Raw genomic sequence first — 17,614 nt, 5'->3', positions numbered from 1 at the left:
CACCACTTATAATTACTCTTACCTTTCACTTTTTCACAATTCTCAATATTAATTATAATACTTTTTCACCACTCTCAATACACTTAAAAATATTTTCTCTACTCTCAATACACTAAATAGTTTTTTTCTTAAAACTCGTGCCACTTCCTCATAGGAAGTTCTTTCGTGGACGGATGAAGTATCTTTTTTCTCACGCAATGGAAATTCTTGTTTTTCTCATTCCACATGCATGTATAGTGATAGTAATTCAAAAGTTGAGGGAGATCTCACTAAAAGAAGTGTATTTGAAATTCTTGAATACTTAATACTAACAAAAAAGGTCCTGATATATTGTGGGGAAAAGTCTGCTGAATGGCTTTCAATTTATATTCTGATATCAATAAATTTCTTTTATAAATAAAATTAGTTTAAAAACTCCACACATACAATTCTAAAATAGGTAGAGATGAAACGATATGAAAAATGACATTTCCATTGAAAGAGCCAAAGCAAAAAGAAACTTGTTACAATTGTGATCTTAATTTATTTCTTTCTATCTTGCCATTCCCCCCTTCCAATTTCTTTCTTTTCCACTTTCAGAAAAGAAAGATTACAACACAGAAAACTAACATTCTTTCTTCTTTTTGCAAAACAAAAAAGGGGAAATATACCCCGAATAAGAATTCCTTCAAATCCTTACAGTCAACGAATGCTTCAAGCTCCCCACATGAAGAAGATGATCTCCCAACCCAACCTTCCTCTTCCCATTCTCATCCACAACGCTCAAATGCTTACAAACATCGATGTCGAATCGAGCTAGCCCTTCTCCCCCTGCCTCCAGATGCAGCTTCTGAAATCCCAACAGTTGTTTCCGCGGCGCATTGTGCAGCTGCGGAGGGCTAGAAAACAAGAAAACCGTGTGACTCCCTCTCATCTCCCCTTCATTCTTCACTCTCAGATGAATATTCAAACCCAAATCCTTGCAGCTATCCTCCACAGCATCGATGGACTTGCACTCCGATGATCGACAAGCATGCCCTTCCTCCAGCGCCACAGACACGTGCTTAGGCGCCGCAACTAACTCATGAGTGAAGGCGGTGTAACTCATCCCGTCTCCAAATGAAAAGACCGTCGGACCATTGTAAAATCGGTATGTCCGACCGGGGTAACCCGTGGCCGGATTGGGCCTCATGTTCATATCCGTCATATCAACTGTGTCAGCATATGATTGTGGATACCATGTCATAGGCAGTCTCCCACCTGCATTGCCATAACTCAATCAAAACCATACCAACAAATAGTATGATTTATAATATTGTTCAACAAACACTACTAGGGTTGTAGGCGCCAAATATAACGTCGGCGATGGCGGCCCCGCCGGCCTCCCCAGGGAAGCCCACCCAGAGGATGCTGGTGATCTTGGGGTCGTCTTTGGCAAACTGCACATCCATCCCTCCTCCCGACATTATCACAAGGATCACAGGCCCCTTTGCAACACTCGCAACCTCGGATACCAAGAGCTGCTGCTGCCCGGGGAGAGTGACGTTCACTCTGTCGAAGCTCTCCCTCTCAATATTGAGATCCGATCCCATCACGAGCACCACAGCATCAGCAGCCGCAGTCACTGTCTTGGCCGCGTCCACTTGCGCAGTAGCACACGACGTGTCAGCACACCCGGGCTCATACACCGTGGCTACGCAGGCCGTAAGGCCCTGCAACGGGGACGTGTAGTTGCACGGAATGCCTGCCCAAAAATGATAATTACATAGATCGATATTCTACAATCATAATTTAATCAAGTAAAACGTGAGCATTACCTTCATAGTTGCCTAACATGGTGTGTGTGGCGTTAGCATTTGGGCCAATAACTGCCAACGACTTGATGGATGCAGAGGATAGAGGCAAGGAGCCTACGGAGTTCTTGAGCAGCACGATGCCTTCTCGCGCGACCTCACGAGCAAGATTCTGGTTTTCCGAAGTGCAGACATCTTTAGGTCCGAGCTTGCCGTAGAGTTGGTTGCTGGGGTTACCATCGAAGAATCCCAGCCTCATCATAGTTGCGAAATTGTTTGAGACAGCCCTGTCGATTGTTGTCTCGTTGAGCAGGCCGCGGTCCACTGCTTTTTGAGCGTTGCTGCTAAGGAAAGTGCCACAGTTGAGATCCAACCCTGCATTCACAGCCAAGGCAGCCGTTTCTTCTGGTGTTTGAGTGTATTTTTGTGCAACGAACATCTCGGTTAGCGAATCACAATCAGTAACGATATACCTGCACCATAAAATAACATGGCATCCCCCATTTTGTAAGCAAAAAAGAAACAATAGCATTACCCATTCAACTTCCATTGGCCTCGAATTACACCAGCTAAGAGGTCGGGGTCACCGCAAGTGGGCTTGCCATTAACCTGATTGTAAGAGCACATCACGCTCGCCACATTTCCGTCGACAACGCAGCTCTTGAAGGGCGGCTGGAAGGTGTCGTCGAAATCCTGTTGCGTCACCTAAATACAAAGATGATCAAGTTTTGTTACGGAGTATAATATTTTGGAACTAGTTTGATAAGTACCAGAGCATTGAAAGTGTATCTCTGTATCCCTTTCCAATTATCGACATCATAAGCAGTGTACTGCTTACAGCAAGCAGCAACCTTGAGCTTGTCTTTATCGCCATCGTCTCTTTGCTGCAGACCTCTGACAAAGGCAGCAGCGTATTTGCTGGCAAGGACGGGGTCTTCTCCGGGAGTCTCGTGGCCCCGCCCCCATCTGGGATCGCGGAAGATGTTTACATTGGGTGCCCAGAATGTCAGCCCGGCTAATCCTACGTTGTACATTGCTCTTGCCTCCGTCGACACCACCTGCACCCATCAACATTTTGGAATTTCCATACACACACAAATAGCATTTACATGGATGAATGAAAGAAACAGATACGATTGATTACCTTCCCAATAGTCTCAAATAGAGTTTCGTTGAATGTGGCGGCGGTGAGGATGACCTGAGGAAAGCTAGTGGCACCCGGGACCAGGCTCGTGAAATGGGAGCCCGGCCCCACAACGGAGATTCCGTGCAAGGCTTCCGACCACCACTGGTAGTCGGGTATCCCAAGCCGGCTAACTCCCCTGGCACCATTCACCAGCCACCCAATTTTCTCCTGCAGAGTTAACATGCTCATGAGGTCGCTAACCCGGGCTTGCACGTCCAATGACGTGTCGCAGAAGCTCAGATTCTTTAGCTCGGGATTGCTCTCCACGTCGCAGGCGAAAACGGGCCGATCTTGAGCAAGAACTGGCCTAAAAAATAGGAGGATTATGTAGAGGAGGGCAAAACAGAGAAAAACAGAGTGTTTTGCAGGGGCCATTGCAAAGAAACAAAGAAAGAATAAAACGTGGAAAAGAAAATGTACAATGGAAAAGTGACGTTGACAAGTGGAATTTATAGAGATGAAGAAATGATATTGTGTTGTATTAAAATATGGGAATATTAAATATGTCATTAAACGTGAGAATATTATGTCATTAATTTATAGGGCTGGTAGATACAATTTTGTAACTTTTGTTGTATGTATATATATATTTACCTAGGTTGTAAGAGTCGCAATAACTTGTACATTTGTTGTTTTATGGCGTCAAGATTTCACAAGCTGAGGAAGGACATTCATTGCTTGACTAATCATCTAAGAAAAAATGTAACTAATTGTGGGACAGAAATTAACACATTTACACCCCTAAAAAAGGAAATTAATATATTTACATAAACTCGTGTTAAGAAAATTATTCAATACCTAGAACTTGAAAAGGTAAAACTAAGGAGAACTTTAATAGGAAAAAATAATGAGTATTTATATTATAGAAATCCTTTCCAAATAATTTTTGTGAAAGGATATAATTCTCTGAAAACAATCGCCTACTTTTGGAAACATGGTGACAGTGTTGTCGCATGTCCGTCCTATTTGGAGTATTCAATATTCTATTTAGACATTTTTATCTCTAAACTAGTAATTTTTTAGTACTATTTGACTTTATTTGTATTTTTTTAGTTATTCCATTTAATTTGGCATGTTTTATTTTTAGATAATCACTTTACACTATATTAAATATAGTGAAAATTTATATGAGTAGCCAAATATTACTACTTGAACTTATATTCACGCTCATAAATCTATAACAAAAGTAGTCATTTTTTAATAAAAAAGATAAATTAAACTTATGGTGTTGGCATAAAGTAAGTGTTAATATATAAGAGTACCCACTTTCATATAGTAAAAATAAGGGAAAATTGCACCTAAATACATAAACTTTGCCAAAAATCCATATTTGACGCGAAGTTAGGATTTTACATTTTAATACACCAACTTTCGTTGTTGTCCAAATTTGACACGACTTAATTCTTAAAAATTCAAAAAACAACCATTTTTTGTAAATAATTATACAAAGACTCACTTATGTTATAATTTGGGACATTTAAACCAAAGCAAGATACTTCCTTATGATATTTTCTTTTAAACCATTTTAGGCACGGATGAAAGATTAAAAGAAAACATTATAAGGAAATATCTTGTTTTGGTTTAAATGTCCCAAATAATAACATAAGTGGGTCTTTGTATAATTATTTACAAAAAGGGGTTGTTTTTTGAATTTTTAAGAATTAAGTCGTGTCAAATTTGGACAACAACGAAAGTTGGTGTATTAAAATGTAAAATCCTAACTTTGCGTCAAATATGAATTTTTGGCAAAGTTTGTGTATTTTCACGCAATTATCCCTAAAAATAAATTTTACCCACTCAAATAAAAACATAAAAAAATACCCACTTTTTGTGTTAAAGGACTAAATTACCCTTCTATATAAATGGGCAAACCCTAATTTCATTTCATTCTCTCATTTTTTTCTCTCTCTTCTCTCTCTCTCTCTACCCGCTCTCTCATCTCTCTCTATACACGCCCTCTCTCTTCTCTCTCTTTCTCTCGATCTTTCTCTTCCAAGCGGCAGTTGGATGGCGGAGGTGGCGGTGAGGTTGCGGGTGACGCGCTGTCTGGTGGCGGGGAAGCCAGAGCTGGAGAGGAGGTGGGATTTGGAGAAGTGGCAGGAAGCGTAGGAGGAGGAGGAGGGGTCGATGTTGCAGGAGCAGTAGGCGGCCTCCACGAAGTTGCCGTAGCGGATGATCTCGCGGCGGAGGGTGTCGTCGCGGCGGAGGATGATCCTCGTTGGACCGCGCCGCCCCGTCCTTCACCACGCCGTCGACCTGGATCTGCATCGCCGCGGGCCTGGATCTGCATCGCCGCGGGCCTGGATCTGCAGCGCCCGCGCAGTCTGGAGAAGCACGCCGCCGTCTACTTCCTCCCGGCGCCGAGCGCTACGAGCCGGAGGTGGCGTACAACGACCGCGCGAAGTCCGCCGAAGGTCGGCGTGAAGGGAGCCTGGCCTAATTTAGTTTCCTGATTTGGTTTTTGATTTAGTTTTTGATTTAGTTTCCTGATTTGGGGAAATCGTGCCCTAATTTGAGATTAACTTGGGGCTTTTTTAAATTTTTCTTATTTTGGGGATTTTTGATGTTTACAAGCGATGTATTTCGTTTCAAGAAAGGAAATGTAATAAATTTTCTGCATAAGCTTTGCTTTGATTGAATACTAAGTACATTGGATCACAGATTGAAGAAATTGATGAAAATCGCTCAATTTTGTACAAATGTTCTTGAATTCACAACCAAGTTTATGAATTCACAACTGAATTATCGGCGTTGGTTGTGAATTCACAATTGAAATAGTGTTGATTGTGCATTCAAGTTTTATTGGTTGTGAATTCACAACTTGAAAAAATATTGGTTGTGAATTCAAGTTTATCGGTTGTGAATTCACAACTTGAAATAGTGTGGGTTGTGAATTCGCACACTAAGTTGTGAATTCAAACTTTAAAACTTGAATTCACAACCAATACTTGTTATTCAGTTGTGAATTCGAGTTTTAAAGCTTGAATTCATAACCAAAATTTATTTTGGTTGTGAATTCACTGGTTGTGAATTCGTGGGTATTTGTAAAAAATTTATATGTAAGGGTAAAATGGTCAATGTGGGTATTTTTTTAAGTTTTTATATTAGTGGGTACAATTTATTTTTACTATATAAAAGTGGCTTTTTTCAAAATCCACTCTATATAATGTGATATTAAAATAAAAAGAAAAATAAATTCCATTGATTTTTCTTTGTACTTGACAACAACTTAAAGCCTTTAATTTTCAAGCTAATTGCCGTAAAAAAATCCACGACTTTTCACTCAAATCAATTTTTTATCGTGACTTTTGAAATTGAAATGAAAATTCATAAACGTTCAATTTAATTTGATTTTTTCCACGACGACTTTCTACCCCCAAATTAATGCTTATGTGTAAATACGTGGCTTAACCGTCCGGCAAAATGAAACGACGCCGTTTTTATTTTAAACCAAAAACTATGTTGTTCGATTAAAGAACAACGTCATTTTATCTCTGTAACTTCATTTACCGCTAAAATCAAATTTTGGCTCTCAAATGCCCTAATTTCTTTTTTCCAATGCCAATATTCTTCATCTCTCTTTTCTTTTTCTCGATCAATCGCTTTCTAAAGTATTGTTTAACTTGGGTGGGACAAGCTTGCATATTAAAGTATTTTGGTGGTCGGAAAACGAGGTCGCAACTGGGGTCTTCTTGGTGGAGAAATGACTCAAAGCTCATTTTTAATTGCTTTTCAAGGGTCAGTTTTTTGTAAATGTGTCATTTTTTTAGTCCGCGGTGCCATTTTTGGCAGCCACAATGTCATTTTAGATGGCCACAATGTCATTTTCAGTAGCCATGACGGAGAAAACCGATGATCAGAATTAATTTAAAAGAAAACAAAAGGTTATGCATGTTGAAGAAATAAAAGAATAAATGCAATTTTAGAATTCGTGAAAACGTTTTGAATTTACAGGAAATTAGCCCTTATTAATATGACTTATGTGTTTTAATCTTTATTAATTTGTTGGTTTGAATATATGTTAGGATTTTGATAATGTAGTGGCCAACATGGTTCCATTTGATGAGCATAGAAACTGTGCTAAACAGGTTTACATGAACTGGAAAAAAAAAAAAAAAAAAAAAAAAAAGAGCAAGGGCATGAAGGATACAGCTTAAAAGTTCATTTTTGGAAGGCAATAAGGGCATTTATGTACAACATTACAAGCTTGCACTTGAAGAGATGAAGGATAAAGAAGAACAACCAGAATATTATGATGAAATTCAAAAAGGCTCTTCAAGGAAATATGAAAAGGGTAGACAATAATCAAGCCAAAATGATGTTCATTTTTAGTGCCTAAATCATATTCATGAAAGAGTTCAAAATCGCAACTTTAATTATGACAACAAGGCAAATCAAACTTCAAGAAATCAAATATGTGTGACCACTCAACAAAAAAAAAAAAAAAAAAAAAACAAGGAGTAATGTAACATTACTGATAGGCTCAATCCTTATTTATTTGAGTAATTTAAAAAAAAAATGATCAATTAAGCATATTTTCTCATCCTATAACTCATACAGGCTTTGCACAAAGATATTTTTATCAAGGAAATCAACAAATCAAACCCATGACAATATTCCAATCATTTCCTAATCACATTATCAATCTCGTTGCCAAGACTCCAAGAAAAAACATAAAACAAAGCCAAGAAAGACTCAACCAAACAAACAACTCTAATCCCCCCACACTTAGATGACATATTGCCCTTAATGTGGGGTAATACTAAGAATAAAGACACAAAACAAAGAAAATATAAATAAAAAATGAAAGCAAATTAATTTTTTTTTCCCCTAAAACTAAATCAATCATCATATGGCTTCAATTTTCGCTTTGGCAGTTTCACATTTGAAGGTACAATTCGTTCCAGTTGGTCGGTATGAGCATACCGCACGACACATGCCAAGTGAAAACTTCATTGATGGAGTTCAACTGCACTTTATACTCTCGAATTTCATCATAGCATTCTGGAAACATCATATTGGTTTGATTATTGTCTACCCTTTCCATATTTCCTTTGAGAACTTTTTTGAATCTTGACCTTTATTTTGCTGATGATTAAAGCCACAAAATATTTAGCCATACCCTTTTTAGCTTTCTCTTTGTCCCACCAACAATTTGCAAGTGGTTGTAATATGTGAGTTGATATATGTACCTTATTTGAGATTATTAGTGTTGAAAATATGTTGAAGGTGTGGTTGAGATTAGTGAAATTTCAAAAATTAAAAAATGGTGCGATTGTTTCAAAAAAAAAAAATGTGTTGTTGCTGCTGTTCATTTCCTGAAAAAAAAAATGAAAAGAAAAAAAATAGTGCAGCACAAAAATAATAGCAGAAAAAGAAAAAAAGAAAAAAGAAAAAAAAAGTATAAGATGGTTTGGAGAATGAAGTGCAATTTATTTGGATTTTTTTTTTAGAATTTGATATTGGTGAACTACTTGTATTTTATTGGTTTTATCAGTTTATTTATCCACTTTTGTTTATTTTATCTGTGCACCTTAATTCCATTACAACCCTATGAAAAGCCCTGTGAGTAAAGTATCTGCATACAATTAGTTTATAGCTGAGGGGTCAGTTAGCAAATATGTAAGAGTTAAGGGAGTTCAGTTTTAGGTTGATAAACTTAGTTAAAACACTCTGGCCGAATTCGCTGCTCTCGCCAGAGAAATGGCTTCCACTCTGGCGCACTTGATTCCTCTGGCGCACTTGAGTCCTCTGGACTTGATTCCTCTGGCGTTGATTCCTCTGGACTTGATTCCTCTGGCGTTGATTTCTCTGGCGTTGATTTCTCTCCCCTCTGACTTAGAAGCCAGCGCACAGCTCAACTGTCTCAACTGCTATTTCTTTTCTTTAAATACCTAGGTTAGTTGTTGAGTTGTTGCTTAAGAATTTCCATTACTGTAAACTAGTTGAGAGTGAGGATACATAACAATCTTGATAGATTTGTAGGCTATACACTTCTTCTAGTGTTGAGAGTTCTCAATTGTAATTGTAAAGTTCTTGAGTGTTCATAGTGAAATAGAGTGGATCGTTTCTTCTCCGTGGATGTAGGATTGAAAAATCCGAACCACGTAAATCTTGTTTGTGTTCATTTCTTTTCTGTTCTTGCTGCGTTGATCATCCTTCAAGCAATTCCACAAACAAGTGGCGCCGTCTGTGGGAAATGGAAGATCGACGCACACCAACTGTTCGAGATTTGAATCGGAGGAAATCTGAATCGGAGGAGTTCTTGATCGGTGGAGGAATCGCCATTCTTTTCACTACTACGACGTGCTGAATCTCAAGACTGGAGATCTACCAAATGTCGATTGCTAAATTCGACACCGAGAAATTCACAGGGAAGAATGATTTCTCCCTGTGGAGAATGAAGATGAGGGCCGTTCTCATTCAACAGGGCCTTGATGATGTTCTTACCACAGAGAAGGCACCTAAAGAAGGAGATGGGAAGGTGAAGTTCGCTGAAATGCAAAAGAAGGCTCATAGCACTATCATCTTGCATCTGGGAGATAAAGTGCTGAGAGAGGTGTCTAAAGAAGACACTGCAGCTGCAGTATGGGCTAAACTGGAGAGCCTCTACATGACTAAGCACTACAACAAAAATGCTGATAGAAACCGGTTAAAAACCGGTTTCTATGTACTAAAATGACCGGTTTCGTAGGCACCGGTGTTATAAGTGTCTTAAAAAATGCGCTAATAGAAACCGGTTATTAACCGGTTTCGTAAGTACTTATGACACCGGTTTAAAACCGGTTTCTATTAGCGTGACTTTTTAGCGGTGTCTTTTGCGGTAATAGACACCGCTATAAGTGGGCGCTGATAGAAACCGGTTATAAACCGGTTTCGTAGATAGATTAGAAACCGATTTATAACCGGTTTCTATTAGCACAACAATTAATGGTGTTTGTTACCATAAAAGAAACCGCAAAGAAGTCACTTATAGAAACCGGTTTATAACCGGTTTCGTAGCTAAATTAAAGGAAAAAAAAATTAATTTTTAAATACATTTTGTAGGCCCTATAAAAACAGTTTTTTAAATAAAATTATATATAACTAATAACAACAAATATCGAATTACACAATCAATTAGCACCAATGTACGTTACAATCATCTCCAATGTCTCGCACCAAGTTTCAACTATCAATATAACAATAGAAAGTCTAATATCAAGTTTCTAGGAAGACAAAATCTAATATCAACTCTCAAAATCAAATGTTCTTGAAGCCTCAATTTTTCAAAAACTAAATATGGTCTTCTTTCCTCTTTGCATCCAAGTTAGCTTTGATCATATTACCTACAAAACACAATCAGCCCACTCCCTCCGCACTTCATCAATCTCCACACTAGAATAACTTTTGCTATTGAACTGTAAAGTAATAGATATGCCCCATAAGAATATGGCAAACCATCAAATATGTTCAACAAGATATAATTATAATAATTACGTACCAATAATTGCAGCGAGCTAATCCTCTCAAAATTAGCAGACTCAATAATATCTTTCATATATCTCATGACATAAAAACCACACTGAGAGTTGTCAGGTTGTTTAGGAACCTACATTCAAATTAAATTGTTAATGAAAAGTTTATTCCTTATCATTTATTTTATTTTTATGAAGTTACATACCTTAGGTATTGACCAGTTTAGTGTCTTTCTTCCTTTCCTCTGCATCGTGGCATTGAACATCTTTAACGCCCTTCATATATGAGACATAAAGAATTTAATTCAAGGACTAATAAATTATAAAATACATAGTAAGAAATAGTAAAACAACAATGACTTACCATTCAATAACTTTTTTCCAAGTACTATCATGAATACCACTATAAAATGGGTCCAATATACCAATCTCCTCCTTGTGCGGGTCGATCACAGTAAGAATCCAATGCTCACTAAATGTAATCACGACAAATAATGAGTGCATGCAAGTATTAAACATTGGAAAATAATATATAAGTTTTTACTTACTCCACATTACATGGAACCAATACAAATTGATTGGACAATGTACCAACAAGTCGATTTGCTAAATCTTGTGCTCTTCGTTCCATTCTTTCATTGATCGATTTTGTATCCTTTTTAGTGGATGGTACATGTCCTATGTTGTAAGGATCAACAAATCTAAACTTATTGGCCTTGTCTAGCTTCTTCACCTTACCGAACAAGAGCCTACGCAGAAAAGACAAAATTAATCAAATATAATTTAAATTGGAAACATACTATAAATATATAATCAATTACTTACCATATATAGATAGCAATGCACGTATATGAAATTGGCTTCAAGCGGCAGAAAGGCTCAACATCTTCAAGATTTACATGTAAGATGCACGGAATAGTCGAACATCTCCATGTTCATATCATTCAAGTCGAGAATATTTAACAAGAATAAAAGTTTGAATGATAATTTTCAAGCTCAAGAACCACTGTATCATTTCTTATCCACATTTGTGATGGGAGGGGCCAAGCTTTTTGATAGCATTAGCCCCACACACACAAACACGCAATACATAATATACACACACGAATTATTGAAATACTTTATGGAAATGTAGCTGGTTTAGCTCTCTTGATTAGAGTTGGCAAATAAGAATAGCTTTCAACTTTTCAACTAGGACAATTAAATACAAAGTTGATGCTATAAGTATTAGTACTACTTGTTATGTTCATATTCACGCAGTCAAGTAAAGCTAGAGTTTTCTCTTTAGGGTCTGCTATGTCACTTTCCTGGAATTAAATTCAAGAACAGCAAAGCAACCGAGAATGTGTGTGTGTGCAGCATAATTATACTCTGATGAAACAAGATTGTAGTGCAGCATAAAACTAATTTTCTGTTTGTAATTAATAAAGAAATCAAGCTAAACATAAAACTAACCTCAAGGAGCAGCGGCTAAGTCGAGAACAGACCGGAAGAGCAGTGCACGTGCTGCCCTCCGATTGAAGCAGCTAATTCTGCTCCTGCCTCGTCTGGTGTACAGCAAGGTAAACCAGAGCAGCGTGGCAGCCACCGGAGAAAGCTTGACAGCAGCATCGTTTCTGGAGTACAGCAGCAGCTCAAAGCAGCGGCGAAGTATGGCGCTAAGGGGATCAGAAAAACACTCAGAGTAGCGTCGTTTTCCGTTGCTTTACAAACAAATAATTATACTCGGATGAAACAAGCTACACATAAAACTAACCTCAAGGAGCAGCGGCTAAGTCGAGAACAGACCGGAAGAGCAATGCACGTGCTGCCGTACAGCAAGGTAAACCAGAGCAGCGTGGCGGCGACCGGAGAAAACTTGACAGCAGCGTCGTTTCTGGAGTACAGCAGCAGCTCAAAGCAGCGGCGAAGTATGGCGCTAAGGGGATCAGAAAAACACTCAGAGTAGCGTCGTTTTTCGTTGCTTGCTGACCGGCGGAGATTGTGGCGGCGGCGGCGGCGAGGAAACCTACGATTTTATGACTGGAGAGAGGCGACAGAGGACGTGGTTCGTGGCTGCGTTGACTGTTGATACGACGGCGGCGGCGCAAGGAACGAGTGGCGTTGGTCGGGGTGAGTCGGCGCCGGAGAGATCGTAGGCGGCAGATTTGGGAAGAAGAAGATAGGTGGCAGATTTGGGAAGAAGGTGGTAGGCGCGGCGCATTTGGGGTTAATTAGGGCTAATGTGTTTGAACGATCAAACTGATTTTTTCTCTTTTCATTTTTTTTTTTTTTTAATTATGAAAAAGCCTTTAAAACCGGTTTAAAAACGGTTTAATATGTTTAATTAAAACCGGTGTCATAATGTAACTACGACACCGCAATAAAGAAACCGGTAATGAAAAACCGGTTTCTATTAGCGCACTTTTTTTAAATAGAAACCGGTTGTACCTACGAAACCGGTTTTTCAAGCTACGAAACCGGTTTTAAGCAAAAACCGGTTTCTTTTTAGTGGTTTCTATTTCAATTTTTGTTGTAGTGAAGTCTCTGGCAAATCGGCTCTTCTTGAAGAAGAGGCTGTATTCCTTTAGAGTTTCAGAGGAGAAGAATCTATCTGATCAACTGGATGAATTCAATAAAGCCGTTGATGATTTGGCTGATATTGATGTAAAGCTAGAAGATGAAGACAAGGCAATCCAGCTCCTTAGTGCCCTGCCCAAATCCTATGACAACATGAGGGATGGCATGTTGTATGGGAGGGAGACTGCTATCTCCCTGGATGAAGTCATGAATGCCTTGAAATCTAGGGAGTTGCAAAAGGCATCTGATGGCAGGCAAGAAACCGCAAGTGAAAGCCTCAATGTCAAAGCAAAGTCCAACAAAGGAAAATTCAAGAAGCCTTTCAAAGACAAGAAGGGAGGATCAGGAAAGAAGGAGGATGATGAGAAGGAAAACAAGAAATGCCACTACTGCAAGAAGCCATGGCATATCAAGAAAGACTGCTACAGCTGGAAAAGAAAACAAGCTCAAAAAGGCTCATCAGACACTGCAGACCTTGCTGAAAATCTCCAAGAAGCTGAAGCTTTAAACATCACATCTTCTAAAACTGAGAATAATTGGATATTAGATTCAGGGTGTTCTTTCCATATGTGTCCTAACTTGAATTGGTTTGTTGATTTGCAGATGAAGGACTTGGGATCTGTAGTTTTGGGAAACAACCAAGTCTGCCCTGTCAAAGGCATTGGTGCAATCAAGTTAAAGCTACATGGTAACTCTGTAAGGCTCCTAACTGAAGTTAGATATATTCCTAGTCTAAAAAGGAATTTGATATCCCTTGGATCACTACAAATGAAAGGCTATGAGTTTAAATCATGTGTCAATGATATATATGTCTTAAAGGAAGATAAAATTATTTTGAAAGGAACCAGAAAACAGACTTTGTATCATTTAGTTGCTGAAACTATTGTTGGTGAGTCTGAAATTGCCTCCACTTGTGATATTGAATTGTGGCATGAAAGACTTGGGCATGTTAGTGAAAAAAGATTAATTGAACTAAAGAAACAGGGTATCTTGAGTTTATCTGCTGATGAAAAACTGAACACTTGTGATGCATGTGAATTAAGTAAAAGCAAGAAACTTCCATATCCTGTTGGCAAACATGTCTCATCTGCACCACTTCAATATGTTCATTCTGATCTGTGGGGCCCATCCAAAACCACCACTATAGGTGGTGGAGTATATTTCATGTCTCTAATAGATGATTTCTCTAGGAAAGTCTGGGTTTACATTTTAAAACACAAGTCTGATGCCTTTGATAAATTTGTTGAGTGGTGTAGTGCTGTTGAGAATGAAAAGGGATGTAAGTTGAAATGCTTAAGGACTGACAATAGCTTAGAATTCACCTCTGAAAAATTTCAAGAATATTGTAAAGATAGGGGAATTAAAAGACATAAATCAGTACATGGAAATCCCCAACAGAATGGGGTTGTAGAGAGAATGAATAGAACTCTCCTTGAGAGAGTTAGGTGTATGCTTTCTAGCTCAGGTTTGCCACCTAAATTTTGGGGAGAACCAGTCACCACTGCTGCTTATCTTATAAATAGATGCCCTTCTAGTGCTATTGATTTTAAAACTCCTGAAGAACTGTGGACTGGTAGGGCTGCTAATTACTCAAACTTGAGAAAATTTGGATGCTTAGCATATATGCATGTTAGGCAGGATAAGTTGGAACCCCGAGCATTGAAATGTATTATGGTGGGATATCCAACAGGGGTTAAAGGGTATAGGCTCTGGTGCATAGAATCTAGAAAAGGAAAAAAACTTATAGTCAGTAGAGATGTAGTGTTTAAAGAAAACATAATGCCTCTAAAAGAGCAATCTACTACTGAGTATACTAGTAAAGGAGTTGAAGTAAACACTGATAAAACTAGTGATAACACACCTATTAATGATGAAATGTCTAGAGTATCAGAAGTGACAGGTATAAAACAGGAGGAAGATGATCAACAAAAGGATAACACTGAGGATCTCAGTGATTATCATCTAGCTCGTGGCAGAGCTAGGAGAATTACCAGACCTCCAGCCAGATACTCTGAAGCAGATCAAGTTAGCTTTGCTTTTTCAGTAGCTGAAGAGGTAAATTACAGAGAGCCTAAGTTCTATAAAGAAGCAATTCAGTGCTCTGAAAGCAAGCAATGGATCAAAGCTATGGAAGAGGAAATAGAGTCTTTATTGAAAAATAAGATTTGGATCTTGGTTGACAGACCTAAGAACCAGAAATGTGTAACATGTAGATGGTTATACAAGAAAAAGGTGGAGGTTCACAATGGTGCAGAGATCATCAGGTATAAAGCCAGGTTAGTTGCTAGAGGTTTCTCTCAGCAAGAAGGTATAGATTTTAATGAAATTTTCTCTCCTGTTGTCAAACACTGTTCTATTAGACTTATACTTGCTCTAACTGCACACCGAGATTTAGAATTGCAACAGATGGATGTTAAAACAGCTTTTCTAAATGGTGAGTTAGAGGAAACCATATACATGAATCAACCAGAGGGATTTGAAGTAGCTGGCTGTGAAGGTCAGGTATGTCTCTTGAAAAAGTCTTTGTATGGACTGAAGCAAAGTCCAAGACAGTGGAATAAAAGGTTTGATGAATTCATGATAAGTATAGGTTTCAAGAGAACATTGCATGATAGATGTGCATACTTGAAAGAAGTTGCTAAGTCTGTGGTTGTTTACTTACTCTTGTATGTTGATGATATGCTTATTGCTAGTAGTTCTAGTACTGAAATTGATAAATTAAAGCAATCATTGAGTGCTGAATTTGATATGAAAGATCTAGGGGTTGCTAGAAGAATTCTTGGTATTGATATCAAGAGAGATAGGAAAAATATGAAACTTATGCTTGTTCAATCTGATTACTTGAAGAAAGTATTGTTAAACTTCAATATGAATGAAGCAAAAGTTGCTCAGGTTCCTATAGCTCAACATGTTAAGCTGTCTAGTAGTCAATGTCCTGTTACTAGTGAAGAGCTTAAAGACATGAGTGTTATTCCTTATGCAAATGTGGTAGGAAGCATCATGTATTCTATGCTTTGTACTCGGCCTGATTTGGCTTATGCTGTTAGTCTTGTAAGTAGATTTATGGCAAATCCAGAAAAACCACATTGGCTTGCATTAAAAGGAGTTTTAAGATACATTAAAGCTACTATGAATAAAGGAATTGTATTTCAAGGTGGAGCTACTGATATAAATCAAGCTCTAGTTGGCTTTACTGATTCTGATTATGCAGGAAGTATAGATACAAGGAAGTCCCAATTTGGATATGTATTTACACTTTATGGAACAGCAGTGAGCTGGAAATCTACATTACAATCTGTAGTAGCTCTTTCCACTACAGAAGCCGAATTCATGGCTGTCACAGAAGCAGTGAAAGAAGGTATATGGATAAGAGGTATGCTATCTGAGTTAGGTATTAATCAACAGGTAGTCTCTATTCTTTGTGATAATCAAAGTGCAATTCACCTTGTTAAACATTAATCTTTTCATGAGAGGTCTAAACATATAGATGTTAGATTTCATTTTGTTAGGGATTTAGTTGACAAAGGTGAAGTTATAATAGAGAAAGTGTCAACTGATGATAATGCTTCAGATATGCTTACCAAATCTTTACCAACTGTTAAGTTCCAAAAGTGTTGTTCTTTGATTGGTATGAGCTCTCTTGAGGAGAGCAAGTTGTCTGTCTAATCTATGCAGGTACATGCAGGTAACTCAGCGTATTCTAATTGTATTGGATAAGGTGGAGAATTGTGAGTAAAGTATCTGCATACAATTAGTTTATAGTTGAGGGGTCAGTTAGCAAATATGTAAGAGTTAAGGGAGTTCAGTTTTAGGTTGATAAACTTAGTTAAAACACTCTGGCCGAATTCGCTGCTCTCGCCAGAGAAATGGCTTCCACTCTGGCGCACTTGATTCCTCTGGCGCACTTAAGTCCTCTGGACTTGATTCCTCTGGCGTTGATTCCTCTGGACTTGATTCCTCTGGCGTTGATTTCTCTGGCGTTGATTTCTCTCCCCTCTGACTTAGAAGCCAGCGCACAGCTCAACTGTCTCAACTGCTATTTCTTTTCTTTAAATACCTAGGTTAGTTGTTGAGTTGTTGCTTAAGAATTTCCATTACTGTAAACTAGTTGAGAGTGAGGATACATAACAATCTTGATAGATTTGTAGGCTATACACTTCTTCTAGTGTTGAGAGTTCTCAATTGTAATTGTAAAGTTCTTGAGTGTTCATAGTGAAATAGAGTGGATCGTTTCTTCTCCGTGGATGTAGGATTGAAAAATCCGAACCACGTAAATCTTGTTTGTGTTCATTTCTTTTCTGTTCTTGCTGCGTTGATCATCCTTCAAGCAATTCCACAACAAGCCCTAATAATTTTTGCTTGAGTTTCATTTTCTTACGGGGAGATAGTGACATATATTGGCAAACGTGTCATGAATAATATCAAGTTGCACTACAAAAAAAACGCTAATAGACAACGGTCAGAATCCGTTGTCTATTACAAAATCAACTGTTGTAAATGAGAGTATTGTCTATTGAGGGGCGGTCATAGACAACGGTGTCTCGACTGTTGTCTATTCTCTGATAGACAATGGTTTTTAGACCGTTGTCTATTCTCTCATAGACAACGTCTTGGCGTTTGTTGTCTATTCTGTGATAGAC

The 17,614-nt window shown here is 38.2% G+C and overlaps 2 protein-coding genes across 7 annotated transcripts; both read right to left on the bottom strand.

Moving 5' to 3' along the window:
- Positions 1-459: 459 nt before the first annotated feature.
- Positions 460-3,355, bottom strand: LOC131018495 (beta-xylosidase/alpha-L-arabinofuranosidase 1-like). 2 transcript variants are annotated; one of them, XM_057947215.1, is made up of 6 exons: positions 2,917-3,355; positions 2,543-2,830; positions 2,308-2,477; positions 1,797-2,245; positions 1,310-1,723; positions 460-1,239 (listed from the first exon to the last, which is right to left on the bottom strand). In XM_057947215.1, the coding sequence occupies exons 1-6, from the start codon at positions 3,331-3,333 to the stop codon at positions 668-670; spliced, it is 2,310 nt and encodes a 769-aa protein (XP_057803198.1). In that variant the 5' UTR covers positions 3,334-3,355; the 3' UTR covers positions 460-667. The 2 variants fall into 2 exon arrangements, with proteins under 2 accessions (XP_057803198.1, XP_057803203.1); XM_057947220.1 differs by having other exon boundaries at positions 1,313-1,723.
- Positions 3,356-10,010: 6,655 nt separating this feature from the next.
- LOC131018483 (uncharacterized) lies at positions 10,011-12,679 on the bottom strand. 5 transcript variants are annotated; one of them, XM_057947210.1, is made up of 8 exons: positions 12,172-12,678; positions 11,871-12,073; positions 11,241-11,301; positions 10,964-11,164; positions 10,780-10,887; positions 10,622-10,691; positions 10,442-10,549; positions 10,011-10,286 (listed from the first exon to the last, which is right to left on the bottom strand). In XM_057947210.1, exons 4-8 carry the CDS (start codon positions 11,044-11,046, stop codon positions 10,278-10,280), a joined length of 378 nt encoding a protein of 125 aa, XP_057803193.1. In that variant the 5' UTR covers positions 11,047-11,164; positions 11,241-11,301; positions 11,871-12,073; positions 12,172-12,678; the 3' UTR covers positions 10,011-10,277. The 5 variants fall into 5 exon arrangements, 4 of the variants coding, with proteins under 4 accessions (XP_057803193.1, XP_057803188.1, XP_057803183.1 ...); XM_057947205.1 differs by having other exon boundaries at positions 10,011-10,358; positions 12,172-12,676; XM_057947200.1 differs by having other exon boundaries at positions 10,011-10,549; positions 12,172-12,679.
- Between the last annotated feature and the right edge of the window lie 4,935 nt (positions 12,680-17,614).

This window comes from Salvia miltiorrhiza, chromosome 1 (assembly GCF_028751815.1).
Source record: "Salvia miltiorrhiza cultivar Shanhuang (shh) chromosome 1, IMPLAD_Smil_shh, whole genome shotgun sequence".
NCBI lineage: Eukaryota > Viridiplantae > Streptophyta > Magnoliopsida > Lamiales > Lamiaceae > Salvia > Salvia miltiorrhiza.
Note: the sequence above shows the minus strand (reverse complement) of the source record. Positions and strands in the feature narration are given on the sequence as shown.